General features: G+C 41.0%; 1 protein-coding gene across 3 annotated transcripts in view; it reads right to left on the bottom strand.

Moving 5' to 3' along the window:
- Positions 1-24,463, bottom strand: part of SPTLC3 (serine palmitoyltransferase long chain base subunit 3) — a 91,888-nt gene that overhangs the window by 9,599 nt on the left and 57,826 nt on the right. For all 3 annotated transcript variants that reach the window (XM_052784103.1, XM_052784104.1, XM_052784102.1), the window contains 3 exons: positions 18,362-18,467; positions 10,903-11,122; positions 8,624-8,750 (listed from right to left, as the gene is read on the bottom strand). In XM_052784103.1, the coding sequence (XP_052640063.1) occupies positions 8,624-8,750; positions 10,903-11,122; positions 18,362-18,467 (453 nt within the window). The remainder of the gene's footprint in view (positions 1-8,623; positions 8,751-10,902; positions 11,123-18,361; positions 18,468-24,463) is intronic.

Raw genomic sequence — 24,463 nt, 5'->3', positions numbered from 1 at the left:
CAAAACCAGATTTACTGCATCTGCAATCCACTTACTGCTGGCAAATTTAGAGTTTACATTTGTTGCACTGCTTTAAAAATATTTGGTTTACTGCAAAGTTCTAAGGTGTTGGCAATTCTGGGAAAAATGCTGATTGTATTTTTATTTGACACACATTATTGCATATTGCCAGTTTTAGCTCATTAATTTCTGCAGGCTTTTAGAAGGCTTTATAGCTCAAAATTAATATGGTTTAGTTTAAGGTAAAATGCAAAGAGGAGGCGAGAGAGAGAAATGATAAGAGATAGTGGCTTGCTCATAATTTCTTTGAAGCAACGAGCTTTTTAAGAGAGCCACTTGGAGTAACAGACTTGGTAGACGCTTTGTCACATGTCAGGCTATGACTTCAGACCTGCTTTCATTGAGGAGCTGCTCTGGAGTTTGACAGCAGGAAGGCACCCTGACTACATGTCTGAGGGCCTGATCTCAGGAGGGTGTTACCTGGCACAGCTCCACACACTTCAATAGAGTTTTGCTATTTATGCCAGCTGAGGACCTTATCCTGGCAGCGAAAGAGGTAGTAAAACTATCAGCTCTCTGAAACAAAAATTTGTTTTCCTCCTTCAGAGATGTCTGCTTTTCACTCCTGCAAGATTTTAATAAGCAGAGAAGCTGGCTGCATTCAATTCCTGCAAAAACATTCTACCTTTGAACTCTTCCTGTAGGCTTCTACCCTTGGAAATTCTGACTCACTATATTGAAAACAGGAATAAGCAACCTGTAGCCTTTCATATCAAGTTCTCAGGTGTATTTTAATTGAAGGAGAGCTATTTTTCCTGAACCCGTTCCAGGAAAGATAATCCCACACCATACTTTTTTTTTGGCATGTGGTGCACTCTTCAAGACACAAATCCACCTGCTTTAATCTTCTCCAGCTGTTGTTTCACAGGGTCTTTCTAGATAATTAGTTACACAATCAAGCTTTTACATACTGGTGTCAGTGTGTCTCTTCAATCTGTGTTCCTTGGATGGAAAACTCCACTCCCTGCCCTCCTCTACTAACAACTAGATAGTAAAAAGCAAACTTTCGTAGGCTGAAAAAAAATTTGGAAAACAATAGCTCTTCCCCACTAAACTGTTGCAGATGGACAGATTTTCTTTTTTTCCTCTGGTTCCATTATAAGAGTAACACACATGTACTTCCATGTGTATTAAATCACAAATAGAATGCTATAAAACTGGGGTGCCTAAAGGAAATATGTTCTCAGATAAAAAATCTTTATAAAAAAATAACTTTGCTATGGATTGGGGAGAAGTGAAGACATTTTCTTCTACAATCTAATGCCAGCTAGAAACCTAGTAATTTCAACTTAATTCAGCTGCTAAATAAGCCCTTAAGGACTTACTTAGTCAGTCCAATTTTAACTGTGAACTGCTGCAAAACACTTTCCAGACCAGGTTAAGGGAAGAAAAAGTGGCAATTTCAGCTGAAACAGAAAGGAGAAAAATTGTACAAATTCTGTCATTTTTACCTTATTTCTCGAAAAAGTCAGCTTTGCCTATCCAGCACCTTATCTATATTCAGATATACAATGCAAGCATTCAGTGTCCTGCACAAAAGCGGGGACAGAGCAGCCAGCCTTGGCTGAGCCTTATTTACTCCCAGCACAGGTGATTAATCACAAAGCAGGTCAGTCCTGCTGCTGAAAGCCAGCCAGTGCACAACGTGCTCCATCTGTATCACATTAGGTGTTTCGGAAATGCCAGTGATCTAAATGCCGTTAGAAAAGGCACTTCTCTCCTTTATGCTCCTCAGGCTGATAACAGCCCTGGATTCCCTGGGCAGTGGCAAGCAGCATCTGGAACGGAGGAGGGATCTTCGTGCTCTATCCTGGCAGCAAAGACACCCTTAAAAGGTGACTGTGTTGCTGTCCCTGGGGAAAGCTTAGCTTGCTTTGCTGGGGGACAGGCTATGAGTCACATCCAAGTGTGATCGCATCCCTCCTCTGCCTGCAGTTAATACCTATTTGTGAATGCAGGGGACACCTATCCATGGCTAGGGTCTGCTAAAGGACTGGTTTAACTTTGAATATGGAAAAAGTGACTTCAGATGAGGTAGAATTTGGTCAATTCTCAGAGCTCTTGCAAATCACTGCAAACACTATTACTCCAAAGCCCCTGCTTGTTCAGATCAACTGACCCTCCACGGATACCTTTGGCTTCCTTTAGGATGTGGACCGCATGGCAGGTGGTTCCACTGAAACAATGTGTCTCACTCATTTTGAGTAAAGATGACAGAATTTAGCTCTGTTTCATCAGTCACTGCTGGGAGAACATCTGTGATGTTCAGGTTAGACAAATAATTATCGTGACAGCATATTATCATCATTAGCATCTTCACTGTCATAGTGACTGGGAGCCCTAGTCATGGAGCCAATGCTGTGCAAACAGGGAATAAATTTGCTTAAGTGCTTTAAATGTAAGCACATACTTATTGGGACTATTAACTTAAAATTAAGCCAGGGTTCAAGCATTCTGCTTGATGAGGACCCAAGAGAAGCAATCACCTCAGAATGAAGCAACAAAATGAGAATTTGAGAGGGAACAGTAAAAAGATGTACTTTAGTATGACTGATTCTGCAGGCTGTTTTGAGCAGGTTCAAGGGGTCCGTCACTAAGTAGCTTGCAGTATTAAAGCTTACAGCTATAGTTTCATGATCAGTTCAGTCTGGCGCAGATTTATTTTGCTGCAAATGGGATCATTCCTCTCAGCTCCAGCTGCTCAAGTCCTGGCACTGGGATTCATGTAGCCATATGGTAGATTGGCTTGGGGAACCAGTTTGGCTGTAGGCTAACCATTTGTGGGAGGGTCGCTTATTTTTCAGCTAGATCAGTTCTCTGATTCAGTTCATTGCGTGGCTGCACGAACACTAATGCTGGCATAAGGAAAAGGGGCATGAATAAGGTGATAGGCAGGGGGGAAAGGCAAAAAGGAGGGCAAGACTGCCCTTCCTTGTACCAGTGCTGGTTTATGCCAGGTTGTAGGGATGTGAAACTAAGGTTTTTGAATTTACAGAGGGCCCTGACAGGCAAAGCCAATGTTTTCAAAAGATTGCTGAGCACAGATAGCAGTGGAAAATGTTGGAAGCTGAGCATTTTAAGAAGCTGGTCCTCCAGTTATACAAAAATCTAAGGCAGACGGAAGTGTTTTAAAAATGAACCTTTTAAAAACAGATCTTTTTAATGCCAGGCCAAAACAGAAAGCAGCATTCTGCAGCTTCTCACAATCCGAATGAGCTCAAATGCAAGAACTCAAAGTCTGCTAAAAACAAAAATGAAAACTAGTAGTTGCAAAAAGATAAACCAATCAGCACAAATGGCAAAGTAAATTAACATTTTAAAGAAACACTTTCTATCTAAACAACCTCAGGAATTATCTTTTAACATAACAAGGACAGTAGATTCCTGAGGATAGGGTTTTAAATTTTTTCAGCATCCCATAAAAATGTACTAAAAATGCCTACTGTTGCTGGTGAACTATTGTTTTCCATGCATTAAACAGAAAAATGATGCCTTTGCAAATGCTGCAATTTGCTTTTTACACCACTATAATCTATTATTAGTCATCAAGAAAATTGCTTTAGATTTCCTAGCAGTCTTAACTCTGTCTGCCTATTGGCAGTGGTTCTATTTTTTACCTATCAAATTTAAGTGTAAAAATATGCTTTTGGTATTCTCAGGCAGAAAGAGAAAAAAAAAAAAAGGTCCAAGGTCACAGCTGGAGGGGCTGTGTTGCATGCAAGTAAGTGTACTTGAAAATTTGTGCAGGGTCCAAACACTCTGAGTCAACTACAGTCTCATCATGGGGATAAAACCGCTAAGGCAGCTGCTGAGTTTCCTGAGGTATCTCCAGTGGTGTAATGAGAAGCCATGAGGAGAACATATAAGGAATATCTATATTATGAATTATAAAGAGTAAATGGCATGGGAACTTCTGCTTCCCATATCTCCTAATAAATGAGGAGAGACACATTTGAGATGAAAAGGCCACAAAGGCTTAAGAGGGATAAAATGATTTTTTTTTTTTTTTTTAATAGACTATATGAACTGAACTGTGGAACTTGCTGCCTTATGACATTACTAAAGGAAACAGAGCTGCCAGAAGTTCATATGCTTTTGAACAACTTTATTATAGGAACTACGATACTACCTATGACATTATGTTACCAAGAATAAATGTGTCTTGTTCTACAAGCTGTTGATTTGCAGAGAGTCCTGTGAAACACGGCATTGAAAAACACCAGGACTTGTGCTCTACTAAAAATATGATTTTACATAAAACTGGAAATACATTTGCAATTTTTGTTGTCATTCTCTGACTATTCAGATGCAAGTCACTCAAGAAACAAAGGACTTGGTCACAGTGACCCCAATCTACCCCTCTCTCCCAGGCAGGAACAACTGTGCACATAATTTTTGAGGGAACTACTATCTTCTCCTAATTGACCATTTTTTGTGCTTCATTTTCTCAAGTCACAGCAGAAAACATGGCAAAAGAAGGAAACTGTAATAGCTGGCCGTGGGCTCTGCAGTATCCTCCCAGGGGCTCTGCAGTATCCTCCCAGTTACATTCTCATGACATTAATGTCTCACAACTATCACAAATATTGATATGGGACATACCCATATATTGATAGATGGTTTCTGTGGGAGATACCATGTCTTCTCTGTATCTTTTTACTTATGTCAGTGCAAGGCTTTTAAAATGAGAACTTCCCATCCAAACTGGAGTCTCCTGCTACAAAGGAACGTAAGCAGACATCTTGCTAGTACACTTCCACAGCAGTTTGCTGACCAGAGAAGAACAAGGAATGTCTGAGGTAACAGCACTGGTTTGGAAAGTCATGTGTTTGCTGCAGTTTCTTGCAGACACATTTCTCCCTCTTCATCTCCTTCCCCACAGGCCCTTTTTGTTCACAGCGTCTCCACCCCATCTTCTCAGCCTCTTATTTTGGTCCTAGTCTCCATCCTTATCACCCACTTGTTATCTATTCCCTGTTGTGTCTCCTTTGCTTGTCAGAGTCTCTTCTGTGTTAAACCTTCCTGGCTTACCTCCCTAAGTGTCTGACAGTGCAGGATGGATGCAGGTGCTCAGAGCCCCAGTCCTCTGCCCAGGCTCCAGGTGGGGGATGCTCTGTTCAGGCCCCACAAACTGAGCTGGAAGATGCTCCTTCACTCAGTGGATCTTGAGATTTGTCAATGTTAATTTCAAGTACAGATTTTTTTAGAGACTTGTAACATCACAAGACTCAGATGGTATTTCACAGACATGGCAAAAATTATAAACTTGAGTATCACAATCAAAATCTTCATCCCAAAGCCTAGAGAAACTGAAGATCTTCAGGGGGAAAAGGATGTTTAAAGTTGTTCCCCCCCGATTATCAACCCCCATATGTATATCTAGCCTTCTTCTGAGGAAGGACTGAACCTTTGTGTTGATATGAAAAAATTGTAGCCTGAAACTGACACCTGCCATGGATATTTCCAGCCAAACAGTTTAGGTTTCATAAAATTATTTTTAAAGTGCTAACCTGTTCCTTCCTTGTAATGAAGCCGTAGCCCCTGTGTCCATAAACATCTATTCATATCCTGCAGTTATTTATCCAGTATACTGATCCTGTCCTGGAAATGCACAACCTGATTCCTTTTCTAAACAACCATATTCTTACTAACTGAAAATGAAGGAAGAAAATATGGGAGATCAATCATTTGGATACACACCAGGATAAACACAAGCAGTATCGCTGCATTTCTGGCCTCTGGCATTACTCACTATATAATTCCACCTATGCTTCTCTTTTCTAGATCACCTGCTTAACAAATTAGTGGAGAATAACTAGCAAGAAATTGAAGGGAATGAGAAAGCATGATATCTGGGAAAATATAAAAGATGACTGTGTGAAGTGCTAAAAAAAATAGAATAAAGAGTTTTCAGAGCAGCAATTTCAATGACCAAATCAGTCTTCCTTCTCTTAGTTTTCTATTAGTCTACTGAGGAGTCAGTCATGAAGTTCAGATGTAAGAACATGCTTGTCACCCCGTTATTTTGAATACTCTTTTTCAAGAAGGACCTTCTAGTTAACACGGATCTTTTTAGCAAACTCTAATTTCATTCTTTTCCAAAACATTCCCAGTATTTTTTGCAAGGTACTCTCCCCTACAGAAATGCCCTCTGAAGGACAAGCCCATCAGTGGACATCTCTTATAAAGGATTCCCCAAACCATCCTGTGGGAAGAGAATGCCATTTGAAATAAATTGCAAAATAAGCTCCTTTTATCGATTCAACAGGCTTCCAGAGAACAGAGGGTGCATACCACCCTGTGGCAACTCTGGTTCACTTGAAACTTTTCTGCCAGGTGTCTCTGCTACATGGCTCATACTCTCACAAGGACGGCTCACATGCAGGATTCACCATTTTCTATGACAGCGGACCAAAAGAATGCAGCCAAGGCCACTGTTGTCCTTGGAAACAAAAATATCTAAGAAGACACAGTGCTTTCTTCTTTCTGTTCCCCCCTCCTTTCTAAGCCACCACCTTCCTCTCTCTGATGCCAAAGCAGCATTGTAGTGTGGTCCAGCATAACATTTTTTCCTGTGTTTTGGGTTGTGTTTTTTTTTTTGTGGTCCACAAGACAGCCTAATGAAGGGAGACCCACATGAAAGAAAATAATGAGTCTGGCTCAGAAGGACAAGAAACATTTTTTACACATCATAGCCAGTTTGCTAGCCTTTGTGCAATACTCTTAAGTTGTGATATACAATTTATTTATTTGTCTTTATATTCATTTGCATTTCATATTACAAGACAAATTTTAAAAAACTGACAGAACACTGATTTATTTCATAAAGGATTTGCAGAAGACTTAATAAGCACTTACTCTGTGCAGAAGTACAAACATCTTGTCATTAAACAACACTGCTTCTGGAAGAGAAAGGCTGCAAACTCTTAGCCCTAAGACAGTCTCGTCTTGAACCAAGTTCTCCTATTAGCTTGCCCTGAACTGCATGCAGAATCACGCTAGCTGAAGACCATTTTTAAGAGGCTTTGAAGGTTTGGAAATGCTCTGCGTGTTTAATATTTCACTCGCGGCCTCTGTGAGAGCCTGCAGCCTGTAACTGCGGGGCAAGCCCAGTGTAAGGCCGCCCTCTGACGGCAAGCTTTTCCTACAGCTTAGTGCGGGAGCAGCACAGGACGGCCTGCACCCTGGTTCCCAAGGCCCAACCACCGCGTCAGAGCTGGTCTCTTACGTTGAACCGGATGGAGGCACCAGCACACGCAACCTTGACCTTTCAAACCGCAAGTCGGAAACGGTTGTTGCGCTCTGACTTCTCTGCCAAAATGACAAAAGCATCGTTTCCTCATTGTCTGCACATCGCGCTGGAGTTTTGCTGCACTTTGTCATTGCACTCAGCAGAATTCAGTGCTGGGACTGGATTCTTTGTCCCTCCTTTGGTACACTAGGGTCTTGTAAATTCTGGCCTCGCTGAAGGGCTGTGATAAGCGTCTTAATAGCCTCGTGTCTATCATGGTTTGAAACTTCCCTCTAGGGCACTGCAACTGAATAGTGCAGAGCAGTACCTCACTTGCTCTCATATACCGTTTTTCCTTTCCGTTCCCACCTTACCCCAGTCATATCTATCAGGGAGGACTAATACAGAATTACTCTGTTAGTCCTACACAAGGTAAGGGAAAATAGCACAGCACAGTGCTGCTGGACCGGTGTAAAAGAGATTGCAATTCAGAGCAGAACCCGTATCTTCAACCACACGTTACACAATGACATGATTCTCAGGCATTTCTGACAAAACCTGTACAAATTCAACCCCCACCACTCTGAGTTAGGATTTAAGCCCTAGAACATTGAATACATCTCAGTATCACTTTGATGCAGTAGCAGATAGATATGTCACAGCTATTTTGCTGCTTGCTGCATAGAAAGCATGTTACGCAGAGGACTGGACAGTAGCTGCATCTGCAACTTCAGGAAAGGAATATAAATAAATGTAATTTTTCATAAAGACACCAAGTAGTCAATTCTTTTGGGACAAAATGTACTTCAAAATTAGCTTTAGGACACCATAATTAATGCCTGGGTGAGGTAGGAATTATTATAATCATCTTCTCATACTATCATTTAACATACAATATGTTTTGAAATTCTGCACCATGCTTGAGTTGCTTGCCATTTTGAAGGTTCACACTTACAAAGAAGCTAAACTGACAGCATCTAGGCCATTAATGAAGGTTTATCCTTATGAACCCCTCCTACAAAGCCAGAGAATCCACACAAAGGGCAATTTGTGTACTTCTATTTGTTGCTGCAAAGCAGAGTGGTAGCAACTACAGAGCCAGAATTCCAGAATGTTTCCATCCCTGCTGCAAGTGGATGAGTGTGGAAAAAGAAATAGAATTGATAATACTTATAAGTATGATAATTTGGATATTAATTTTACAGCAAGAATTATTTCCTTTGCATTGCATTACCATACTACTTTGCTGCTGGATGACATTTTGTGTATGCCTGTATGCAGTAGATGCTCTGGTAGTAATTGAAATAAGTGCAGTTAAAGAAGGCAGCTTACCTTGTGTTGTCCCGTCTAATCCCATGAGACATTTCATCGCCCTGATGATTTGCTCTGCTACGGGTGGACACATAGATGTAGCGTACACAGCACTGTGAGAATGAGTTCGTAAAAAGTCCACAAGGTCCTTACACAAGCAAAATAAAGCATGAATGAGCTTTGAGCTGGCCAAACAGCAGATCTACCTCTTAACTACCACAGGAGTGAGAACATAAAAAAAGAAGAGGACGTTTCACCAGTTATTGGTTTGCTTTCTTGGCTGCTACTGTTAATGCATGGCCTGAAGAAACATCAGGCAGGTGTAAATACTTTACCATATAAGTAGAGCAATTACAGCTGAAACAAAGGTCTGGAATAGAACAATGTTTACTTCTGTGCTAAGACTTACTATAAAGGAGCCAAAATCATTTAAAGACCAATGAACAGCTGCACTTAAAATACTGCTCAGTTCCTCTCTGGGGATGAAGCAAAGCCTACATGACATCAGTACAGCTTCTCTGCCACAAGATGTAACCCAGGAAAAGCAACCTTACTGGGATCTATCTTTGGCTATTAGCATATAAATTTCTTTCAATTGAAACTTCCCATCAGTGTGGCAGGGACAGTCATGTTAGAGTCAATATAGTTGCTTTAACATTTCCTTGTGTAACTAAGAGTACAATCTGTGCTCCTACAAAAAGCATTGCTATACTGTAGGCATGTCTAAAGCACCAGTAACTCCTGAATCCAGGGACACTGTAGGAATTCAGTGCTTGATTAAGACCATCATTGTTATGACAGCTTATACCTCCCAGTGCAAAATATCAGAGTAACAGTTACCACACTAAAAGCTGAATGCATGTTAGTGAGAAGGGGATGAGACCTGCTTGAAAACTGCCTTTGATAAAAAATATTGCCAGAAAAAACCCCAAAGATAGTAACGCAAATTATTGCCAAAAAAGCTGTATGAGTCTATGCCATAAGTCCAATGTTAAGGGTAAAGATTTACCTAACCTTATACAGGTTATGCATTGCTATATTGCAATTGTAATCCTATTGATCAAATAGCTGAGAAGGCTCCTGTGCTCTAGCTGACACAGAATAAACAGTGCCACAGTGAGTTTTTGGCTGCAGTGAATGTAAGTGTGCTAAGTGTATTGGGCGAGCAGCTGCCACCAAGGCCTGGAAGCCTGAGGCCAAGCTTAGTGATACACACAGGTGTGAAAAGAGCGACCCACTTTCATTTAAGAAAACTTCCAAGGATTAGATGATGAATTACTTTAGACTGCTTTTCACAGGCCTAGGCTTCCTGTAATTTCTAGCTACATTAGCCACATTGTCTTTGCTAAGAGTTAAACCCTCAGATACAAATTCAGGAAGCAAAGGAAACAAAGAAAAGTGGTTCTTTATGTATTATGATAGCCTGTTTTAAGATCTCCAGGGGCAAAACTAAAAAAGACAGTAAGAAATATACACTTTATACTTTCTTATAGCCCTTTTATTCTACTCAAGTGCTACTCTTATTAATTTTACCCTGACTGACAACAACCATATGGGCTGTCTAAAAAGGCTTCCTATGCATTCAGCAAACTACTTAAGAAATACATTCAGCAGGGTATGAAAAGGGTAAATAATCAGCAACCACTTGATATTTCTGACAAGCACCAAAACCTATGACATTTCACAATGGTGCCGATTATGCTTTCTCTTCTTCTACACCCCCGGTTAAAACAAGCTCAGCTCTACTTTTTGTTGACCTCTGTTGTTGCCAAGAGGTTGTTTTGTTAATGTACGCACAGCAACTGAGGACATGGATTTTAATATTGCAAAAGGCCCTCAGTAACCTTCTTTCTCCATTCTCCTAAAAAATGCAACTATGACAATCCACAACTGTTCAGGAATTTTATTATCAGCGGATGAAACTGTGGCTTTAATCTCTCAATATTGCTCCACACACTGTTTACACATGTGAAACAAAGTAACGAGCAGTCTGCATGCAAATTAATGTAGTGAAGTATATTTAGCCAACCACAATGTGTCTAAACATTTCCAAGACAAACAACAGTCATCAGGGTGGCACAGAAATACCCAACCCAAGCAAATTACATAATATGAACATTAGACAAAAATAAGAAAGTCTGACTGTTTGATGTGCATTTGGGATCCAGACAAAAATGGTACTAACTTTAGAATAATGCTCCTGTAAAGCAGTCTACGCGAAACGATAATGAAATATATCATACATAATAAGAAGGTACTTCCCCCGCCTTGATGTTAAAATGTTTGTGTTTTTCTTTTACCTTTTTGCCAGCTATGTATCCTCCAGCTGCGCCAAAGCTCTTTGTGAACGTTCCCATTAATACGTCAACATCATCAGGACTCATACCGAAGTACTCCACAACTCCTCGTCCTGTTGCTCCTACTGCACCGATGCTGTGAGCTTCGTCCAAGTAGAGGTAGGCTTTGTATTTCTTCTTCAAGGAGACTATCTCTGGCAGGCGCACAATGGACCCTTCCATGCTGCAGATGGAGAGAATCATGGATGAACGACGAATCTTGTACTCTCTTTCTCTTTAAGATCTTCCCAGAAAATATAGGCATTAATTGCCTTACTCCATGAAAGATCTTCTGGAACCTCAATTTGTATTTACAGTTCAAAGAAAAATTGCAACCCTTTCCCATCTGCAGGGGAGTATAAAACAGTCAAACAGTTTTAGAATTCAAACAATCAAAACCAGTCAAAAAGTCTTTGAACATTTGCAAATATTCAGCATGCCAGAAAAGAGAAGGAAAGCTATAAAGCAACGGGGAGATGCTCAACCAAAGCAGCACATTACAATTCACTATAACACAAATATTGTAACGAATTATAAGGAACCGCTATAATTCAGTCTGGTCCTTGCTTACTTCATCGTCAGCTACTGTGGCAATATTTGGGGGTAACAGCTCTAGATAAAATGACTCTGGTGCGGAGGAGTTGGGTCTAACATACACAGGATATGGGCCACATGAGATGCATAGGTGGTGCCATAACTCTAAGCAGCCCCAGTCTGGAGAGTGGACAGAATTGGGGATTAGAAAAGGGAGCTCAAATCGACTCTTGCCAATTCTTGCTCCCAATATCTACTATTTAGGAAATGTAATCTGCTACCTAGTACTCAAAAAGAAGAAAGTTTCCATTCATTTTCTTTTTACTTTCTTACAGTCATGCAGGAAAAGGAGATATTCTGAACTTGCACTAATGGTGTATTGAGATTTGCAGAAATAAGAAAAGATGATAAATCTTTTGTATTGTTGGTAATCACGTCAGTAAGTCAGAACGCACAGAGGAGGCGTACAGCAAAATGAAAGCCCATGGAGATAAATAAGAAATGCACTCTAATCCCATAAAGATTAAGTATCAATAGTATTGCTGTGAAGACTATTATGTCTTGAGAACCTTAGTGAGATGACTACAGCTATGCTTGGATATGCTCTGATGCACTCAGTATTCATTTCATAATCAGTTAAACATGTTCTCTTCCACTAGCTCTAGTGAACTAGTCTTTAAATGCTAAATGCTTCCTATCAAACACAAAGTGAGTGTGCTGTGTGCCAGGAAAACCAGTGCTCCACGGCTAAGGCCCACAGCTAAGGTGTATCTGACTGCAAATGCTACAAGAGTTTCAGCTAAGCGGAAACGTCGAGTCTGCTCCCAAACAGCATGTACAAAAGAGCAGTGTAATCAACACAACTTCTTGGCTATTTTTAGATCCCGGACCAGTGGTTTTCACAGATTGTTTTATTGCCACTCCAGCTGCACTATGCAGCTGGAAGTCTGGTACCACAAAAGGAGTAGGATGTGCTTTTAGCACTTGGGAAATTTCTGACAATTTTAGTCCCTCTTCATCCTTTGGTCTCCTGAGTAAGCTTGGAAACAGCTTGGTCTCCAAGTTTTGAAGGAGACCTGCCCATAGGCAAGTCTCCATTCGTTTGAAAGAACAGCACGGGGGAGCCATGGACAAGGGTTGCCTGTGCTGTTCGTACTGGGAGGTTCAGAGAGCCTGGCTGTGTGTGCCTGGAGGCATATTTTTGGCTGTCAGGTGACTGCTGGCAAATCTTGCCCAGCCATAGAAGACTGCAGCAAAGACGGGTTGGCTTGTACTGCAAGCTCCTGAGGACTGGGCTTTCTCACTTTTCCCAAATGGCACTTGGCATCGGGGGGAAAAGCAACTTGAACCACCACAGTTATTTTCCTAATGAATACAAGGGCAGAGCCCACAGTTCTCACACAGCCCAGAGTCAATGCATTAGCCAGCTAAAAATTATACCGAGCCACTGGGTATGCTTGGGCATGCAGCATTGTATGCGCTGGGGATGGCAGCTTTTGGCTGTGTCTAGTCAGCCTGTAGGTTGGCTATATGGTCAGAGAGTGAGAGTGGTGCCAAGGAGCACTTCTGCAGAGGGAAATGAATAGGCATCCCACCCTCCACCTTCCAGCAATACTTGGGCAGACCAGCTAGGCAGAGAAGGGCAATAAGAGTTTTTCCACATTTACGCAGACATCATTAGGCTTAGTGGCTCATGGAGATTCAGATGGGAGAGACAGCATTTAGCTTCAGAAAGACAAGAGTAAAAATGGTAAATTAAAAATACAGAGCTTGATTTGCTGCATATTTGTGGAATGGAAGCAAAGTTGTTGCTGAATCCCAGAATACAGAGCTGGTACATGGCTGTTGCAAGATTTAACCATTAAGAGGATTTAACAAAAACTTCTCTTACTTGTATGAGTAGGAGATTTCTCTTTGAACCCTAAGCTGTTTAGCAAAACAAGGCACTTGTATTCATTTTCAGTGTTGATTTACTGCTCTTGAAAGATGCTGGCTGACATAAATGTTACAATAGCTGACAGATCCTAACATGGCCTTGAAGTGTCCATGGAGTAGATAAAACGCTGCTGGTTTCGTGTACGTTTTCTCTGCTGCCATTCAAACAGGCCTCAGCCCTCCTGATGGCAGAGACGAGAGCTGTTTTGCTGCCTACTCTGTTCTTGGTCTCTCTTTTGACCCTGGAAGATGGTTTGTGATATGAATACCACTCTGTTTAGAATTGCTCCAAGATAAAGCTTACTTCACATAATGCCTTGGGTAGCCCAAATGGAAAGTTTACTGAATCCTTCTGTAAATATTGATGTCGACTGAGTTTAAACCAGGGAGCCAGAAGTGAACTGTATCATTTTATCTCAGTCTGGTTGTGTCACTTTTACAAAGCTATTGATCTGTTGCCAGATCTGCTCAAGCACACAGGGCACATCGAAAAAGCTGGGTGCAGACAAACATAAGCTGGCTCTGCCCAGGCCAGATGTTCTCATTATGTGGTATTACATCCTATCTTTTAGCAAAAATTATTAGTTTGGTGGCAGGGATCTCCCTTGTTCAGCAGGCAGGCACAAAAACTTGCTTCAGTACACATTCAGGTTGAATCTACTTCCAGATGTGAGGAGATAATCCAAAATTTTGGGATCACTGAATTTTGAAGCTTGATTTGATCCCTACCAAACCACTGAGATTCTTTCTGATGCAGCTGATGAATTGTGGAGCCAGGTGCTTTGAGAGACAGGAGGAGTAAGCTTGTGCTGGTCACTTTGCTTGGTACACGGGCTCGCTCTTGACAGCATATTGACAGTTTTTGTCCAGTTTATTTTAAAACTTCTCAGGAAAAGAGTTTTCTACATCCTACTATGGTACCACAGTTTCTTTTTTTTTCTGTAGGGAAAATTAATTTACTGATATTCAACCTATTATCTTCTTCATAATTGCATCACTCAACATGCCCTCTAGTTCCACCATCCTTTCAACATTTGAAAACTTTATCTGTTCCCCTTTCAGGCTAGTTTGTAATTGGGAAAATCCTTCCTTTCCTGACCTGTTACTCCCAAGACGTATACATTCCATTTTAATGTTTACTTTAGGTATTGTTTTCTTACATAAAGCTTGCACATTCATACAACAATCTGTTTTGTAGTTTAAAGCAATAGTTTTAAGGCAACCTTCAAACCCTGCCCTCAAATACAATCCCATACACTGAAACGATAGAAATGTTAACATTTAATGCTGGTCCCTGGTCAAAGACATTAAATGTTACCCCATTCTTTTCTGGAAGCCCAGTCACTTAATCCCAGGAAATAAAAAATAACCCTGATAAATTTCCTATGGTATTGGCATTGAATCCCAAGGAACTTCTAATGCACATGACAAGGCACTGGACAATACCTAACTGATCAGAGAGCTGTTTTCTTAGCTGGAAGGGAAAATACCCAAATTCAATTAAAATCAGGGAAAAACCAAGTGAAAAACAATCTGTTTTGATCAGTTTCTGGTGCCCCATAACTCCTGCCCTGAGCCTTGGTCTACCTGACTCCTAGGTAAATATGTGTGCAAGAGAGCAGAAGCCTACCACAAACCATGTAAGAATACAGTAACTGATTAATCCTGAACTGGAAATGGTGGATGCCAAGGAAAACATTAGCTGGAATTTAAATAATAGAAATATGATGTAGCAAGTCAGTTTAACTTGTGTCCTGGACACTGCCAAAACTTATGCATGCTTTTTGTACTGAAGATTGATGGCTAGATGGTCTCTCTCAGTTTGAAACACAAATGGAATATATTTGCTCTTAGGCTAGTCCAAGTTAAGAACCAGCTTTAACTAGTAGTTACATTTACTTCTGATGATTTTTGTTTCTCTTTAAAATAATAGAGACATTAAGAAGCAAACAAACATATACTTATTGCTATTTTTTGACATGAAGCTTGAGTGCTTCCCAAGTTGAGAGGCCAATTCTGCCTTGAGTTGTAACGAAGCAAAATCTGTGGCTTATGGTTTCAAACATAAGTCTGATTTCCAGAAATGCTCGTGTTGGCTAACAATGACCCTTTTCAAATTTTGCCAGCTGGTAAGTCCGGGCTTATGCTCAGTGTAAACACTTAAACATACTCCTAATAGAAACAGAAGGCAATTTTTTTTCTGTACCATCGGCTTCACCATACTAAGACTATGGTGTCCCATATAACAATATTTTTTTTTAAAGAAGGAAAGCTTAGTGTTTCTTTTGCATCTCTGGAAAAAGCATTTCTGTAAAAATTTGTCAAGCCAAACTTGCAAGTCAAGATATTTTAAGAATGGCTCTGACCAAGTTATTCAAATTCTCTATTAGTTGTCCCTGAAGCATAACCTAAGTCCTTTAAGGGGGAAAAAAAAAAAAAAGGTAAAATTAACTATTTTAAGAAGAATACAATAACAACACTCTACCTCCTCTTAAATGCTCTAGATGAATTTGGCATCTGTCAAATCTTCAAGAAAACTAACATTCTAACATTAGCCAATATGGGATTGGAAAATTTTAGTCTCTTTCAAAAATGATGGGCCAGGAAAGGAAAGAAGCTGCACACAAAAAAAGTGAAAGTATTTCTGATATGTCTTTCTCCAGCTTTTCTTCTGCATATGAAATGTTATTAGGTACTTACTGGATTAGACTACATGGCCTGTGAGTCTGTTCCCAGCAGTGCTGTAAGGACAGATGAGCTGCGTGCGTCTTGGGTTGGCAGTGATGGCAGGGATACAACACGGTGGGGTGTGGTGGTATTCTCCCTCAAGTCAGAGCTGACTTGCTTTGCAACCAAACCACAATCTTCAATTTCTGATCTGCTTAGACTATAAAAACAACTAACCAACCAACCTAGCTACTGCTAGGGCTAGTTTCCAATGAGAGACTATTAGAGAGCTGAGCTTTGTTTTTCTTTTACTTTATGCCTTTCACAAGCATGGACACTCAGGACATGAGTGGTCTTAACATTATTTAGCCCTTATGGGACAGAAGGAACTTTATGGTTCCTTTTTAGTGAGGTTCTCTGAGGTTTAACATGTTTTTATTTTGCATTCCAACAGAAGGTTCTTTGAACATTTAAGAAAGAAATCTCCTTTGAAAATGAACTGCAAAACTAGAGGAAAACTCTATATTGAATATACATCTGGAAATATAGTTACAGTTATTATAGTTATAAATATCTGACAGTGGGTTTGTCCCACTGCTTGGACCGATCTGTGCTTCTGTGTCACCAGTCTACCTTCTTGCTCCCTAATGGTCAATATCCAGGGTAAAGGATTTAAAAGTGAACAAAGCTCAGCAGCTGGAGCATTTTCTGCAGGCCATGTGACTGATGGGAATATTTGTCAGTAAAATGTTGGTGGTCCGCTTAATTTCTGCATGATCAAAGTCCTTAAATCTGAGCTTTCTTTTAGTAGTGCCAAGCTATGTTTATTTGCAGTTTTGATCTGTTTATTCTGGTTGAAAGGAGACGTTCAGCATGCTTTGGATCAGCTGATCTGCTGCCGACCTGTTTCAGTTCTGAGTGACAGGTGTTTAGATAAGGACTGATTTGTTCTCTTTGCAGATGGAAGATGTTAGGTAAAAAGAAAGCACTGACAACTATGAAGGTCTGATGACATGAGATTGTAAAAGATTCCTTATGAAAAAAGCCAATCAGCTCAACTCTGCTAGCATTTCTCAATAAAATGACATAAACGACAGCCCATCCAGACTGGCTGTATTTCAGCTACACATGATATGATCCCTACATAAAAAGTTTAATGTTGCTTTCATAAACCACGTCATGTCCTGTGAATGAGTGGTTCTGGTTCCCTTCTCTCTGGTGTAGGTGTCACTGCTCCCCAAACTACCCTTCTCCCACTCCCCCCTGCCTTGTCATCACCACAGTAGCCTTGCCTAGATCCCTGCAAACCCTCTTACTGTCCAGATCCCTGCTTCTTCAGCCCTTCCCTCTTCTTCATGATCTCTGCCTCTCCCTGCTCCAGCTCCTTGCCCACCAGTGGCTCCCCCTCCATGCCATCCACCAGCCCCATGGCTGCCTCCCCAGCAACCTTCTCCTGACTTGAGCAGTTGCCAGGATGAAGCCCAGGATGGTGAGCCTGGCTGGTGCCTCTGCTTTGCTGCTCAACTTTAGTGATGGTTCGTCTTTCTGGTTGGGTGTAAGGTGCACCACACTAGTGAACAGGAGCTATCTGACTAGGATGCTCTATAATTACATGGTATTATTGATGCTGATATTATCTAATGGATTCTCAAAGGCACTTCTCTCATTCAAATTCCTCCAGGGACTGGGGCTACATGAAATATCATTGTATAATTCTTTGAAAGCCATTTTTTAAATTGTTTTTCCTGTTAAAGTGTGAGTCCAATAGGTAAAGCACTAATTGCTAGAAAGGTACTGATATCAGTTAGCCTATGTTTACCTTGAGTTTTTAGATTCTGACAGCTGGGTAAGAACTGGGCATGCAGAACTTAATTAGTTCTGCGTAGTTGTCTTTTGATCTGCCCATGCATAACAAACAACTCCAGAAAACTCAGCTTACTCACTTAGCAAAACTCACCTACTATAGCTCCATGAATTTTATCGCATCTGTGACAACATACACCAGCTGATGATCTATCTTGCTCTCACATTATATCTCCCACTCCACTGTAATTTCCTAAATCAACATTCAGAACAACACACAGGATCTAACTGGAACAAGTTACACCAGGGCTCAGACTGACGTAATGGAAATCAACATATTTATAAGATCACAGAATGTTATTGTAACCTCCGCTCTCATTACGATTTCTCTCAGATACCTAGAGTCAATGTTCGCTTCACTCAATATATCATTCTGTCATGAGAAATGATAAAGAGTACTCATGTTTCTAAAACACAAACATACCTGTAAATGCCCTCCACAAGGATGAGAATTTTTCTCCATGCTCTGCGGCTTCGAGGCTGCCCATATATTATTGCATCCCTCAGCAACTTCTCAAGGCTCTGCATATCTTTATTTAAAAATGAGAAAAAGGAGGAAGGAAAAACATTGACAAAGATTTTTCTAATGAACTTTTGATTTTCTACTGGGCATTATTTTTCTTATACAGAAAAAGACAACATTAAAAAATATGTGTCCTGAAGACAAACTTCCTTTATTAGTAGACAAGACCCAAGGATTGATTTAATTTGCCTGAATGCAATCTAGTGACAAGGAGAGTTACAAAAAGCTTCCAGTTATGTACCTTATCTGGGAAACTTCTAGAAATTATTGGCATATGTTTTTATTTAAAGGCAAAAGGGAACCTCTTTGCTTACGTACTGAGGCTAATTGCCAGCAGTTCTTTGTATGGGTTGCTGATAATCATAATGTCTCAAGGCTTCCAAAGAGCAAGTTTTTGGTAGCTTTCCAACATCACCATGGGCTCATGAATAACATGCATTGCTTCAGCAAAGGTTTGGATCAGGCTGCGTGAAGCACATCAGGATGGCAGCAAGAGAAATCTTGTCCTTCTCAAGAAGGAGAGTTAGTGAAAGATTGCTGATGAGAGAGGGAGAGACAAGTGGATACAAGCACATGGCATGGATACACTAATTTGGTGCCAAAATGCTTGGCACTGGTGGGACTTTGATATAAGGAGGCCTGGAACAGTGTTAGAAACTTAGCTGCTTTCTCAAGGGCTGAGTGTGGGTAATCTAATAAAATTCTTGAAGGAAAGCCACTGAAGTTTTGAAAAACATGGAAGAAACAAGAAAAAACATCACAGGAATAAGGGTCAGACCAAATATAACTCTCAGTGCAGAGTTGAAATCTAACCAGCATTCTGGTGTCTCTACATGAATGAACACTCTCCAAAATGAAATATTCTGGTACTTTTCAGGAATGTGGATCGACATTTCAAAATGTTTTCAAAGAACATCTTACAGAGACTTGTAAAACTTGAAGGAACACTGCAGGTCAGCTCAAATTGTGGGTTGAGAAAATCAATGGCATTTTTTCACAGTATAACCCCACTGTTTCAGCAACACATCTTAATGCAGTTATTATAACCTTTTAAAATAGTACAAGGCTAATCTGTAAAATACAATTGTCCAAAGTGAAGAAAAAACACCTCAGATATATTAATATTGACCTATAGTTTGGTTTCTGCTTGACTGGAACCGGGCCATTTGCACAGTAACTGTCCATCGTGAATAACCTATGACCTGAGAGATGGCCAGGTTATGAGCTGAACCTTTCTATCCTGATACCTCACCTCTTGCTAGTACCATTTACTGATGTTGGTAAAAGACAAATTTCTCAGAAACACCTGTGCCACTCTGCACCTTACTGTGTAATCTCTTGACCTAGCAAGACCTTGCTATAACTTACAAAGCACAAAACATGCATGAGAAGTTGCCCCTTATTTCAAAGCTGCAATCATCTGCACAGCATAATGAGCTCCGAGATGGAAATGCTATTATGAATAATACGATGCAGAGAGCACAGTTTCCACTAGATGGCAATCAAGGAAATAAAAGTTCTTCGGTGCTTTAAAAGGAGAATTTATAACCCAGCTGAGCATTTGCAGCACGTGCGTATTTCATAGAAGAGAGCTGCTCACCTTCTCTTTTGTTTTGAGTAGATAATATTCAGAAAACCTTTTGAGTTCTGAGCATTAAAGGACTCCCGAGGATGACAGAAAGCTCACTCAGTCACATGAAGTAAAATTTGTGTGCCCCCTTTTCTCCACTGAATTATTTCTCTACTGATGTCACTGTCGTCTAAATCCTTTTGGGACCTTTGAAACTGTCCTCTGAATCACACAGGTCTTTCAATTCAGTATGCTGTCTACATGTCAGATTGGTTCTAGACTTCAGGAAAGTCAGTTTGCCCAGCCCTCTGAGCTAAAAGCATGGCTTGAAGATTCAGTTGTTTTAACATACATCCACATGAAAAAAAAGAAAGGAAAGAGGAGATGATAGAGAGAAGTGAAATGTATATAACCCTGTCTAATAGAGCTGTTTAAAAAATACATGGATGTGAATAGCTCCTCTATCCAAACTAGTGTGGAACATGAGTTTGCAGGTAGGGAAGAACCTCTCTGAGGGATGAGCTTGCCTAACTTTACACATGACAGTCCTGCTGGAGTACAGGCTAAGGACATGTCTGTTTGCAGAATCAGGGCTATCTCACTTTGGTTTTGATGTCTCATTCTGAAAAACATGTCTGTGTGACCCTTTCTTAGGCCTGTAACAATCAACACCTAATTTGTTTAGGTGCAAATGAATTTTACTGACCTTTTTACTCTGTGCTTGTAGTGCCTCATTTGGAAAGGGAAAATTGGGAGGAAGAGAAAATCTGTTACCTTTAATCTTCCCGCCAGAAGGCTGCTTCTGTTATTCAAAGTGAAGATGCAGTGCTCTCTATGTACTTGTTTTTAGACTTTCCAGAAAGTGGGATATACTGAACATCAGGAAAAACAACAGTGCAACCCCAGGTGACTTTTGGTTATCAAATTATTTGCCCATTAAATATAGTTAGACTGTGAAATGCTGGGACACTGAGATGATGAGTTGCATGAGTCCATCTTGAATAACCAGTTATGGGGAAACTAACTGTCCTTCCTTGTTTGACCATCCCCAGCCCAGGCTTTTCAGCAGTAATGGCTAACAACCATTCACGAGCCCAGGAGATGGTGTTAAGCATTTCACTTAATTGATTAGTCAAAGCACGACCAAATCTGCCCTTGTCTCACTTTCTACCTTCTCCTGATGGCATATTGTCTATATATGGAGGATAAAGTTTCCTAAGTGGAGACAGCGGATCGCCTAGTTTTTTTAGAATTTAATATGGACTTGTATAATCCTTGTTTGGGATGCTTCAGAGTTACTTCAACAGCAACACCAACACCACAAACTGCCAGTGGATCGAAGTGAGCCTGGACCTGGGCGGGCAGCCGTGTGTCATGCTGCCTCCAGTGCAGGTGGGACTCCTGGCTCCTGGAGAGGCCCCTGCCCTCTCCCAGGCACACTCAGTGCCTCCTTGCAGGGAGACACGGTGGCTCCACCCCTCATCCTTACATTGCAATGCTGGGGTTGTCATCACCATTCCTCTGCGTGGGCTGGAAATCTCCTGCGATGTCAGCTGAATACTTTTTAATTAAAATAAACAGGCTGCTACTACCCTTATCACATTCTTCTTTCCTTTGCCTTGTGTTTGCCACTCTCATTTTCAGTTTCTCGCATTTTGCACTCTCATGCAAGTTTATGCAGGCTACCTGTCCCTTTGCAACCTCCCACGCAACCACCTCTCTCTTGCTGCAGCGCATCTGCTGCAGCATCTGCCTCCTCCTCTCTTGCTCTCCCCCCATTGGTACCTTTCCTGGTCACTGTCCTTTCATGGGTGACTCAAGTGGCTAGGTCCAATGCTGTCCCTCCTTGCAGATCCCTAAAACAACAAAGGGAAACCACTGCAAGGGTTTTGTTGATCTAAACAGTAACTGTAGGACTGTAGAAGGTGGTTTTTGTTCTAGTGAAAACCAGTCTTTGCAAAGTCCCTGACGGCTGGCACAGCTCTGAACAGCAAAAGGATCTCTAGAGTAATTTCCCCGAAATCACAGCTTTAAATATCTTCATTTGGAATGGGCTGGTGGGAGTGGTGATTACTGCAGCCACAGTAACAGCCTAAGACTTCCCCCCTGCTCCTCAATAAATATATATCTCTGTGAGAGTAAAGAACACTAGCTCAGGAAAGCTTCCTCTTCACACTTGGCAAGTCAGAAATGGCTTTCTCAAATCAGAGGGCAAATGCAGACACAGCATGCTAGGAACAGGATATACCAGTCTCCTCTCTGTGGAAGCGTCTATATGTGTCACAGGGAAATACATGCCAAACTGGATTAGGCTGTGGTCCACCTATCTGGTGCAATAATCTTGTCTCTGATAGTGGCCAGAGGCTTCAAGGAGGACAAAACCTCGGTGGGTCATGAGCCTTTCATCCTGCTCTGTAATAGCTATAACACTGCCCTCCCTTCTTAAATTCAAGGGCCACTTACACCTTTGGGAAAAAAAAAAAAATTAAGGAACAATCTTATACTAAGCCACTGCATACTCTTTGTTTTTTGTGACCAAAGAGATTTTTCACTATTTTTTACCTGTTCAATTATCTCTTTCATTTTCCCCTCTATTTTATTTGCTTGCGTGCTTGCTTGCAGGCATGCGCTTAGAGTTTTCCACTTGTTTTTTCCCTTCTTTCCTTCTTTTTTGCTAGAGAATATATTTGCACTGAAAGGTGAGGGTCTACTGCTGCCTGAAAAGTCTTTCAGTGTTAACTACAACTCCTCCAGGTAGCTGTGTTTTCTCTTTAAGGTGTTGTCACAGCACATGTATCTGAACTCCAAAGCACTAATTTGAATGAGTAGACAAAAAACGCCGGAGTTGGATTAACATAAATTCACAACTGTTGTCCAAGTAGGAAATTATATTTTATGTGGAAACCTGAACAGCTCATACCTGCATGACACACTTCTGTCATCAACAACTTGATTTGTGAGAACCCCCCAAAAACCCTTGCTACTTTCACAACACTCTAAAAAGGTATGTAAGGAGGAGCTAGGAATGTACTACTGTGATCCCAGTTTCAGATGTGGGTTCTAGCACCAGATTAGAGGCCAGATTTTCATCTAACCAAGGTGCTTGGTTCTGCCTTGCAATTGCCTGCCCTCCTTGTAGTATCACTTGTTCTGATTGCATGTTGAAGTGCCCTTGCAATGAAAAGAAACAAAAATTTTTTTTTTACATGGCCTGATTTCTGTGCAGTCATGACATTCCCACAGACTGCTCATGCAATTGCAAATCTAAACCTGAAAATGTGACTGCAATTGAGTTGCTTGATGCTATATGGGAAAAATGTAGTAGAATTAGAAAGAATAAACAAATCCTAAGCCTTGTCCAGCACCTTCTTATACAGGCTGATATGAACAGAATTCACTTGGATGTAGTTAGTCAGTAACACACTCATCTGTCCACTGAATGAACAAAGATAGCCTTTCACCTGATACCGGTATAAGACCCAAAACCGCTGCACCCGATACCAATGTAAGACCCAGAACTGCTGTGACAGAAAACCCGTGATAAAGTCACAAGCTGATTAATGGTTAGCTATTTGGTTTTGCTTTTCAAGTTTTATTGGAAGGGTCAAGGGATTTTGGCTAATATTTAACCAAGATAAAGGTTAGAGGTTCTGAAAAAGTCATTTAACATATATGATATTAATAAAAGAGTGTCTCAGAAATAAAAAAGAGCAGGTGATAAGTCAGTCTCTCCCTGGGCCAGGAAATAAAAACACCCAAGTGTGTAGCCCTTATAGAGCTGAAGGACCCCCATGCAGGTCACTTGGGGAGGGTGGGACAGGCTTTCTGCAGCCAAGGCCTGGTAAGGGTAACATCAGACACCTCCCGGCACAAAACTAACCAAGGCCGGGCCACTACTGCCACAGAGGTGGGGAGATGTTTTAGCCTTCCACCTTCCTTCCACTGCATACTCGTTGTTGGACTGTGCTGCTGGCTGCATTTCAAGTGTAGAAATGTAGCTCTTTTCTAGCTCCCTAACCAAATCACTGCCTGGGAAATGGTAACTTAAATCGTGCCCACACCACAGTAGGGGAGACAAAAGGCAGATGCTTTATGGGCAGGTCAGAACAATTTTAGCCCACTAAAAACACTACTACATAAATTCAGGACTGCTCAGGTCCTTAAAAAAAAAAAAAAAAAAAAAAAAAATCCCCCTACACCCATTCTTCAGAGCAGAGGCTCCAGGGAATTGAGCTTTGCTGTTAGCATCCACAAAAACTTACAAGTCCCTGGACAGAAAAAGTCCCTTAAAGGCCAAATACTCTGTGGCATACTGGTGTGACCTTGGGAGGGTGAGGACTAGCAACAGTGCTAATGAGAGCCCATAAGAAGGGAATGCCCTTTTCAGTAGTTTTTAGTTATAGGCCTGAAATTCAGTATTCTCCTAAATTTCT

The sequence above is a fragment of the Harpia harpyja genome, chromosome 4 (assembly GCF_026419915.1).
Source record: "Harpia harpyja isolate bHarHar1 chromosome 4, bHarHar1 primary haplotype, whole genome shotgun sequence".
Classification (NCBI taxonomy): domain Eukaryota; kingdom Metazoa; phylum Chordata; class Aves; order Accipitriformes; family Accipitridae; genus Harpia; species Harpia harpyja.
Note: the sequence above shows the minus strand (reverse complement) of the source record. Positions and strands in the feature narration are given on the sequence as shown.